The sequence below is a fragment of the Rutilus rutilus genome, assembly GCF_951802725.1.
Source record: "Rutilus rutilus genome assembly, chromosome: 3".
Classification (NCBI taxonomy): domain Eukaryota; kingdom Metazoa; phylum Chordata; class Actinopteri; order Cypriniformes; family Leuciscidae; genus Rutilus; species Rutilus rutilus.
The window spans coordinates 6,022,171-6,033,175 of record NC_140211.1 but is presented as its reverse complement, the minus strand read 5'-3'; the positions used below and the strand labels follow the sequence as shown (position 1 = coordinate 6,033,175).

General features: G+C 38.4%; 1 protein-coding gene across 1 annotated transcript in view; it reads right to left on the bottom strand.

Moving 5' to 3' along the window:
• Positions 1-6,640: 6,640 nt before the first annotated feature.
• The window catches only part of LOC311287725 (Fc receptor-like protein 5), a gene marked incomplete at its 5' end in the record, with an annotated part of 100,377 nt that continues 96,012 nt past the window's right edge, over positions 6,641-11,005 (bottom strand). Inside the window, 2 exons of the mRNA XM_084404755.1 lie at positions 6,641-9,062; positions 9,367-9,465. Of these exons, the coding sequence (XP_084260881.1) occupies positions 9,004-9,062; positions 9,367-9,465 (158 nt within the window). The 3' untranslated portion in view covers positions 6,641-9,003. The remainder of the gene's footprint in view (positions 9,063-9,366; positions 9,466-11,005) is intronic.

Below are 11,005 nucleotides of genomic sequence, written 5' to 3'. Positions count from 1 at the left end.
ATAGGAAGAGATATTGATTGGGAAAAATGTTTCATTTGTCAAGACAAATATGGAAAATACAGCCAAGATAAAGCCCTTTGATTGAAGTGATTTTTCAGGAAGTGGTAATAATAATAATAATAATAATACATTTTATTTGTAAAGCACTTTACATTTGACACCAAATCTCAAAGTGCTACAGTAGAACATAATTAAAAAAACAATACAGTATTACAATAAAAACACAACATGTTACAAGACGAGACTAAAAACAAGCTTTAGCTGTTAAAATAAGCCTGTGTAAAAAGGTGAGTTTTTAGTCCTTTTTTGAATGTGTCCACTGTCTGCGGGGCCCTGAGGTGGTCTGGGAGGGCGTTCCACAGGCAGGGAGCAGCGACTTGAAAGGCCCTGTCGCCCATTGTTTTGATCCGTGTCCTGGGCATGACCAAACGGTGCTGTTGGCCTGACCGGGTTCTGGTTGATGAATTTGGTGTGAGCAACTCAGTGAGGTAAGTGGGGGCCGCACCGTGCAGACAGTGATGGGTATGAAGGAGGACCTTATATTCTATGCTGGACTGAATGGGGAGCCAGTGCAGTGAACGAAGGATGGGGGTGATGTGCTCATGTTTTCGCACCCTCATCAGGACCCTGGCAGCGCTGTTCTGAACATACTGGAGCTTTTGAAGGCTCCTGCCAGGAATCCCAATGAGGAGTGCATTACAGTAGTCCAGCCTGGAGGAGACAAAAGCATGGACTAGCTTCTCTGCAGCAGAAAGGGAGAGGGAGGGGCGCAGTTTGGAAATATTGCGGAGGTGAAAGAATGCAGTTTTGCAGATGGAGGTGACATGACTGTCGAAGGAAAGGAGGGGGTCAAATTTTACCCCTAGATTAGTAACAGAGGAAGAGAGGGGAGTGGTGTGTCCAAAGAGTGAAACAGAGGTGATTGGAGAGGAGCGGAGTTGATGAACGGTTCCAGTTTGAATGGCCTCTGTTTTGGAGCCATTCAGCTGCAGGAAGTTTTGACTCATCCACGCCTTTATCTCCTCCAGACAGGAGCTAAGGCGGGCAGCCGTGGCAGAGGGGGAGCTAGAGGGAGTGACTTGAAGGTAGAGTTGTGTGTCGTCAGCATAGCAATGGAAATTAACTCCATGCCTGCTGATTACACGACCCAAGGGGAGCATGTAAATAGTGAAGAGGGTTGGACCGAGTACGGAACCCTGGGGGACCCCACAGGTGACAGTGTGGGGTCTAGATTTTACATCCCCCAGAGCTACATACTCGGTTCTATCAGTGAGATAGGAGTGAAACCATTTCAGGGCAGTACCAGAGAGACCTGTGTAGTGCTGAAGTCGGTGCAGGAGAATGTGATGGTCTACAGTGTCAAACGCAGCAGAGAGGTCGAGAAAAATGAGGAGGGATGTGGAACCAGAATCAGAAGCCATCAGCAAATCGCTGGTGACTCTGATAAGAGCTGTTTGGTGTCTTTGTGCTCTTTCTGGAGATTATTGTAGTATAATATTGTGCAATATTTTTGCAATATAATAGACACACACATTATTTGCATTGCGCTTAGCTTGACCTTGCTTATTCAATCCATTCAGTCTCAAAGGGACGAGACTGACAACCTGAGAGCCAACCTCTGCCAACCTGAGAGCCACTGCTTTGATGGGGAAAAACATACCTTTGCCATACGACTATTACATAGTTATTACTACTAACTAGTTACTAACCCCTGACCCTAAAGAAGTGAGAGAGCAGTTTTGTTAGGATGGAATTAATAACTATAGTGATATGTGAATTAAATATAATTTGTGTTACAACCTGGTACACTAATTAAGTCAAATAGCACCATAGACCGTCATCTACAGTTCTAAATTTCCGCCTTGACATTAAAGTATTATAACTTGTGCAGCATTGAACTGTATCTCCCTACAAGCTTTAAACTTGGCTTGACTCATTCCCATAGATATGGGTACTGATTGATAGAGGTTTTGGGATACTAGGTTATGTTTCCAAGCTGATATTCACTTTGAAAACTGGTTCTCTTTAGGCGGAGATTGTTTTTTTCATGTTATAGTTCTGTTGTCTCTTACACTGTACAATAAATGTTCATTCTGACACTTCAGCAGACATCCCATGAGTGTTGGCTTTCATTTGATACCATGTTTATGAATATGGTCCTCGTGGTTGTGGAGATATTCAATATTTACTGTTGGCATGTCATGTTGAGCAGGAAACCAAAAAATTGGCCTGAAATTGCTTGTACAAGTCACACAAAAAAAAAAAAATTCAGCTTGATAACCACCCTAATATCTTACCTATGGGTGTCTTCTAACTAAAAAAATAGGGTGACAGCTTGTACCAAAACATGTCCGCAAAAGTCTTAACGGAAGCCCTTTTCAGAATTGGCCCCCTGACTATATTCGAGTCCACTTTGCTTCCTCATCTCCACTGATCCAAGTCACAAGTTGCTGCTAGTTGAGCTACCCAATAATACAATTTTATATTTGGCAAAGCCAAATCTCCTTTATTTTTAGCCAGATGAAGTGTTTTAAGTTTAATTCTGAGTCTTTTGTGTTGCCATATAAATTGAGAAATGAATTTGTTTAACATATTAAAAGTGGAAATTGGAACTCTTATGGGCAACGACTGGAATAGAAATAGGAAACGTGGGAGCAGGTTCATCCTTACGGTCTCAACTCTGCCAAACAGAGATAAAGGAAGAACTTCCCAATGAACTAGATCACTCCTTATTTGATTAATTAGCTTATTATAGTTTGCCTCAAAAAGTCTTGTAGTTTCAGGTGTGATAATAATCCCCAAGTACCTAAATCCTTGTTTAGACCAGTGAAATGACACCATCTCGTTTAGTTGTTTAGGCCATATTCCTGATATCATCATTGCCTCTGATTTATTTTGATTAATTTTGTATCCAGAAATGTCTCCATAATCTTTTAGGCATTGCATTAGTCGAGGTATTGAAGTAAGGGGATGTTTTATAAAGAGCAGGATATCGTCAGCGAAAAGGGAAATTTTATTACCATCCTCAACCCCCTCAATCTGGACATCCTGTCTAATTGCCTCCGCTAGAGGCTCGATACTGAGAGCAAAGAGAATGGGTGAGAGAGAATCACCCTGTCTTACGCCTCTCTCTATATCAAAAAAGTCAGAGCATTGTCCGTTAACTCTAATTTTTGATTTGGGGTTCTTGTACAACAGCCGAAACCAAAAGGTAAATGTTTCACTGAAGCCCATCTCAGTTAATGTTTGTTCTAAAAATGGCCAATCTACCCGATCAAATACTTTCTCAGCATCTAAGCTGAGGAGCATTGACGTTTGAGTACCCTTTGCCATGAGTGGCTGCAGGTTTAATGCTCTCCTTATATTATTTGTCCCTTGGCGACCTGAAATGAACCCCGCCTGATCTGGTTTTACTAATTTCCTAATGTATTTTTGTACTCTAGTTGCTAAAATAGATGTTAATATTTTATAATCCACACACAGGAGGCTAATAGGACGATAGCTAGAACACTGCAATGGATCTTTTCCTTCCTTATGCAGGACTGTGATGATAGCCTCAGACCATGACTCTGGAGGGTTCCCTGAATTTAACACATAATTATATAACTTACATAATACCGGAGTGAGATCATCAACAAACACTTTATAATATTCTCCTGCAAACCCGTCTATTCCTGGCGTTTTTTTTTTATTTTTTAATAATTGTTTCTTTCACCTCCTTTTCTCTAATTGGCTCTACTAACGCAGAGGCTTCATCCGCCGTCAGCTTGTCTAATTTAAGATTTTTAAAGAAATCATGTATTTTTTCTTCTTTCAATTCCTGATGTTGACCCTTATACAATTGTTCATAATATTTGGCAAAGGTATTTGCTACTGCTTTTGGGCTAGTTTCGACATCGTTGGAATGAGGTTGTTTAATTTTAGGAATTGTTCGACTAGCTTGTGCTTTCTGTAGTTGAAATGATAATAACCTGCTAGCCTTGTTTCCAAATTCATAGTATTTTCTATCAATAAACCTAAGGGCACCCTCTGCCTTATAGGTCAGAATCTCATCTAACTTGGCTCTATTCTCTTTAAGTTTATTAAATACTTCTTGTTTTCCACTTCGTTTATGTTCATTTTCTAATCTCTTGATTTCAGTTTCTAATTCTACTTGTTTTTTAAGTCTGTCTTTCTTTAACTTTGATCCTATAGATATTGTTTTCCCCCTTACTGTGGCTTTTCCTGCGTCCCATAGAACAGTAGGTGAGACCATTCCATTGCCAAAATATTCCATTATTGCTGACCTTATTTCTTCTCTTATATTAACATCTGTCAATAATGAAACATTAATTCTCCAATACTTCATACATGGCTCCAATCCCAAATCAAGTGTCATTTGTACTGGGCTATGATCTGAAGTGGTTATTGGCTCAATAACACAGTTTTTAACTCGGTATGTGTCCTTTTTGGACACCAAAAAATGATCCAACCGTGAGTAGCTTCCATGCACTTGTGACATAAAGGTGAAGTCTCTCTCTTTTGGATGAAGGTGGCGGCAAGCATCTATCAACCCTAATTCCTTCATCATATTCATTAGACTTTTCGACATTCTGCTTTGAGGTTTTGAGGATGATGGTAATTTATCTATTCTATTATTCAGTACGCAATTCAAGTCCCCAGCCATTAAAAAAAAGCCTTCCCCATGATCTGCTAACAAATGTGCAAGCTTTTTGAAAATTTTTGGACAATCTTCATTTGGTGCATAGGCATTCAAAAGAGTTCATTTAAAACCAGCAATCCTTCCTATGACCATAACATAACGACCCTCTGTATACTTGAAAACCTTTTCACAATGAAAGTACACAAACCTACTAAATAGTATAGCTACACCTCTCTTTTTACGTTTCCCATAAGAGCTACTGTAAACCTGATCCACCCATTCTCTTTTACATTTTTGGTGTTCTGTTTCTGTGAGGTGAGTTTCTTGAAGTAAGGCTATAGAGCACTGCATTTTCTTCAACTGTCCCGGTATCTTTTTTCTTTTAATTGGGTTGTTTATTCCTTTTATGTTGTAGGTAATTAAATTAAGCAATGCCATCTTTGTATTTATACTCATTCATGTAACACAGCACGAACCTCTCATAAGCATCTGTTGTTCCAACCATGACGTCACCGGAAGCCTATTTATAAATCTTTAATGTCAAATCCATTTCATGTATAGTGTGTATGTCATGAAGAGGACATCATATTGAGTAACACAGGTAAACATTGTTGTGGCAAAAAATATTCATTAAACAACCATCAATGTAAGAGACATTTCTGAGTCAAATCGTCTTTTCGAAAAGTATTTATTCTTGCAAGAAGGCCCAGCTGCCACACAGAAGTCACCAGTACAGTCTGTGAAACAAGTGCGACCACGGGAGGGACCCTTTTGTGCTCGTGCACAGCTGCACGATAAGTCGGAGAACATGAGCGAAAAACCTCACAACACCCGCCCCCTGTCGGTGATTGGTTGGAACACTATTTATTTTGGTTTTGAGTGTTGGTGAAACCAATTGTTTTTGTGTGCAGATCTCAGAGCCTAGGCTGCCTACAGAGACGCCTTATATAACGCTTTTTATACTACTGTACACCCAAAGCGCTTTACATTCCAGTCAGGGGAATCTCCTCAACCACCACCAGTGATGATACAGCCACAGTACAACGGCACCAGTGCACTCACCACACACACACACACACACACACACACACACACACACCAGCTACAGCTGGAGAGGAGAGAGAGTGATAAAGCCGATTCAGTGGATGGGGGTTATTAGGAGGCCATGATTGATAAGGGCCAATGGAAGGACTGTGGCTCCAGGACACCGGGGTTAAACCCTTACTCTTTACGAGAAGTGCTGTGGGATTTTAATTGACCACAGAGAGTCAGGACATCGGTTTAACGTCTCATTGCTCTTTGACAGTATAGTGTCCCCAACACTACACTGGGGCATCAGAGACCCATATAGACCCCAGGATGAGCAGCGCCCCCTACTGGTCTCACTAACACTTCTCCAGCAGAACCCTGGTTTACCCAGGAGTCTCCCTTCCAGGAACTGACCAGACTCAACCCTGCTGAGCTTCAGTGGGAAACCAGTCTTGGGCTACAGGGTGATACGGCTGCTGGCCTCAAATCTCAAATCTGAGAGCTTTCTGACCCCACATAGACAGCAATACAACGACCACTTTCAAGGCCCAGAAAGGTAGTAAAGACATCGTTAAAATAGTCCATGTGACTCCAGTGGTTCAACCTTAATGTTGTGAAGCGACGAGAATACGTCTATAAACACAGTGCAGTGCTTCCAGGTTCAGTGTTTGACGGGTTCTGGAACGACATGAAGGTGATTTAATTTTTTTAATTTTTGGGTGAACCAACCATTTAAAGAGTGTTGATGTTACATTAAATAAACCAGTGGGAAATTCTGGCCCTCGAGATCCACTAGAGTTTAGCTCAAACCCTATAATGAAAAACACCTGAACAAACTCAAGATCTTCAGGATTACTAGAAATACACAGGCATTTGAGTTCGATCAGGGTTCTAACAATTGTTCAAAAGAGCAAATCCAAATGAGTAAAAATCCACACTTATTTATTTAGTAATTTGTTAATACAGAACATTTGATACAGAATAAAACTGGCATGTTTACTAATTACTGAGACGAGTGATCTAGAACAAGCAACATGAGATCATTGTCAAGCTATTGGAAGAACATACACAACTTTTTCTTTTTTTTTACAGTTTATGACAAAAATAGTTTTCACGAGTTTATAAACACAAAAATCACAAGGAGTTCCTGATTTTTATATGAGTTTTATATTACTTTATTTGAGTTCCTGATTTGTATTTGTGATATAGGCAAGCAATAAGAGTAAAGATCAAAAGTGCTGTTTTTCTTGGAAAAGCCTATTTCAAGTGTGATATTGTTATAGAACGGTTTAATAAACAAGTAAATATTATGTTACTTACATTATAGACACATTTTTTTTTTTTTTTTGCTAAATGAAAATAGTTTTAAACAAAGCCACATGAGAACAGTTGCTCGTCTGAGCAACACGTAATGAAATAATTTCTAAAAGAATGATTTTAATTAGGCCTGCACGATTAATCGCTTGAAACCGCACCTGATTCGGCAAAGATTGCGATTATTTTATGCGCAGATTGTCAGTGCAGAACGGCTGATCGGATGAGAAGGATGAGCTCAACTGTCGTTATGAAGTGAGTTTGGAGTAAAAGCATGCTATTAAATGTTGTCTTTTGTTGGACAAGAGGTTCATAAATGCTTCTCATGTTGGGAAAGATGTTTGACGCGCAGGGACGCGGGAAGTGGGGGTGCTGGGGGTGCTGCAGCACCCCCTGTTTTCACAGAATTGTAAATGCAATGCATATGTTAGTTCATTAAAATGTATTCATTTTTAGCATTTAGTCATTTATTTGTAATAAACACTTTAAGTGGGCTATTTAAAAATTGTTATATATGTTAAATTATGTTTTTAAAACATAAGCGCAGAGTGTAGGTGTGTGTGTGTCGAAAGAATTTGTCCGCAGCTGCAAAAAAAAAAAAAAAAAAAAAAAACGGTCAAAAACCCCACTGTTAGTGTTTTGTAAGGAACAGGCAAATATGTAAAATATAGCAGGAGACATTTTAATTGTTTACTAATAAAACAGTTATTTTTTTATGTCAGTGTGGGCTATAGCCACGAAGTTGACGAATCGCGATCTTCGCAGCGCCAGAGAGAAATGCACATTTCATACGAATTAGGCCTACATAAGCAGCGCAGTCTGTTTTCTTTCGTTTTGAATTGTTCTGCTTAAAAGTAGACATTTCAAGCTATCTATGTCTCAGGTCTGTGAGGCAATAGGCTACCTTATAGCCCTACGCTGAGTTTCGGTTCATTATGAGACGAGCTCCAGGTTCGCCAGCGCCTCCGTGTCCTGATAATCTATTTTCTAATAGCCTTCTTATTTATTAAAACCAGACAATTTTTTTGATGAAACATCGATTAAAATTAAGATACAATTAATACAAAACGAAATTAAATTTAAAGACAGGCTTTGTGCTTTCAGTTAGGTCTCTATGAAAGTTTTAAAACATTCGTTTAGTGCCGCTTTAGAGCGCTCACGTCCGTAGCTGAGAACTGTCTGTAACATGTTTTTTTCTTTTTTTTGTGAAATAAATTTCTAAAAAAATGCGACTTAGTCCAGTGCGACTTAAGCTATAGGCCTATATGTTTTTTCTTCCTCGTGACGCATTTTTTGACTGATATGCGACTCTGGAGCGACTTATAAAATAGGCTACGGTAAGTTATTTATTATTTTTGTGCAAATGTCCCATAAAGTCCCATCCTTTAAGGATTATTAATTTATGTCCCGTTGACCGGTCCATTGCGTTACGAATAAAAGCAGAATCAATAAAGTAAAAAATGTGATGTGCAGTCAGGTTTAAGTGTGTGCTATTTGAACAAGTGTTCTCACTGATACGTTTGTTGTGATACGCGGAGATTTGACGAGTTTTATAGTCTTGATATTGTTTCTCATTCAAAAGTGGTGACGCTTTTTTTTTCATTCTAAGGATGTTAATCTTGATAATACTGTATCACTTTGTCCTGTGGATAAATTTAATCTTCACAAAGCCATAAAGATTCATTAATCCCAATCTTAGAATGGTCTCCTCTGATATAAAGTCACTTTTACATCCTTTAAGAAAATGTAAAAACCTTTGAACACAAAGGCTTCGAAAACATATATCATCCTTGAGTCTGTTGTAAGGAACCTTTCATTTAAAAAAGCCTAAAACACGCAATAGCCTACACATGTGCATGATGCAACTTATTTCACAAATTGGCATTTTTGTATTTACACGAACCTGATAAGGGTCTCGGTTTCAAAAACTTGCACTTTGAAACCCGTTTTTAAAAGTTTGTGTTTTCAAAAAAAAAAAAAAGTATTTCGTCCGGCTCGTTTATTGCAGCTCATTAATATCAGGTTGGAGTTTCTTCCTCTCTTATGGTGAACTGACTCTGATCTTCAGCAGCTGAAACTGTGAAATACACACAAAAAACAGTTTCAACATTTACATGTCTTATGGTTTTTGTTTTTTTCACTCTTTCATGAATGACCATTATCTGTTTAATATATATATATATATATATATATATATATATATATATATATATATTAAACAGATAATATATATATATATAATATATATATATATATATAGAGAGAGAGAGAGAGAGAGAGAGTGTGTGTGTGTGTGAGTGAGTGAGTGAGTGAGTGAGTGAGTGAGTGTGTGTGTGTGTGTGTGTGTGTGTGTGTGTGTGTGTGTCAGACAGAAGTGTTACCTCTCGCTCTGTAACATTTATAAAGCAGCACGACTGTCGCTAGCAGATACGGAGAAGCGGCCAGAAGAAAACTGAGGATTTTGAGGACAGAAATCTGACCTGAACGTGACAATGAAAAACAGAAACACAAGAACATTATTGATCAACAAAGTTTTGTAAGTGAATTTAAAAGCGTTGCAATATTTTTTCCTCCTGTCTCATATTATTCCTCCACCATTTCCCTTTCAGAGCTCTGTATTAAAGGAATAGTTCATTTAAAAATTCATATTCTGCTGAAATTTACTGACCCTCATTTTGTTCAAACCCGTTTAAATTTCTTTCTTGTGTGGAACAAAAAATATATTTTGAAGGATTTTTTTTTCAGTTACATTGTGTGGACAAAAACACAGATACATTTTTCCAAATAACTTATTTTATGTTCCACAGAAGAAAGTCATACATGAGGGTGAGTAAATAAATGAAAAAACAAAACTAATTAATAATTAATGAAAAGTTGTGGGATGTTGTTTATAACCTGTGTTGATTTCACTAAATCTCAGTATTGTCACGATCACCAGCTGGAGAGCCCTTGATAGCCACCAGAGGGCACTCAATCCCAGACCAGTGCCACTCTGTCATGGACTTCATTACCCATAATCCTTTGCCCGAACTCATCAGCACTCATTGTTTTCAGCTGTGTCTCATTAACCTTGTTAGGTCACCCTTTATAAGCCTGGTCAATTCAGTCATTCATTGCTAAGTGTTGCATGTGTCTTAACTGCATTTCTAAAAGTTTGTTTCCTGGATGTCCTGATTCTCTGCTTGTTCAGTTGGATTTCTCTGTTCGCCTCAGCCCTTATCTCGGTTATTGTTTGCTTGTGTATGACCTTTGCCTGTTTATGGACTTTAATATAAACGGGCCAGCCGGGGCTAATAGTTTCCGACTGTGATCTAAGAGGACATGATCAAACTGCATAAACTGGTATTTTTAATAATTTTACATATAAGGAGGATACACTTATTGAATCACGTCTGCTCTGATTAATTTGTGATCTTCTGGCTACTTTAAACAGCCAAAAAAGAGTGCACATTTAGAAAGATATTGATACATTCTCATGTTCACGCCTCATTTTCTTTTCAGAGGATGACAGTTTCTATTAATGTTCCACTAAATAATGCGATCTGAAGACTTTTGAGCGCTCCCTCCCATCTCATTGCTGTTTTTGCTCCATCTAAAGCCACTTTTCACATTCGGTGCTGATCCGGCCCAGCCACTACAGAAATCTATTAAAATTCAAGCATATTTAAAGTGTGTATTTTGTGCTACTCCATAATGATGTTCTGAGGTCATTTGTATGTGAGTTTGCCAGCCTCAGCCTAAGTCCTGCCCTGTCTGTGATACACTGTATTTTGTGCCAGTTAAGGCTTAGAAATAACAGTGGAGAAAAATTTTTAAAATACAGACTAATCTATTTATATGAAAGCAATGTGTATTTTATGATGGTATATAGCCTAATGAATGTATTACATAACCGTGTAATAAATGTTGTAAGAGCCAATTTAATATGCTTTCAATTTGTATTATTATTCTCATCTTATTTCTGTTTTATGTGTAGTGCTGTATTATTCAAGAATTTACTTGCAGTTATCCTGTACTGCA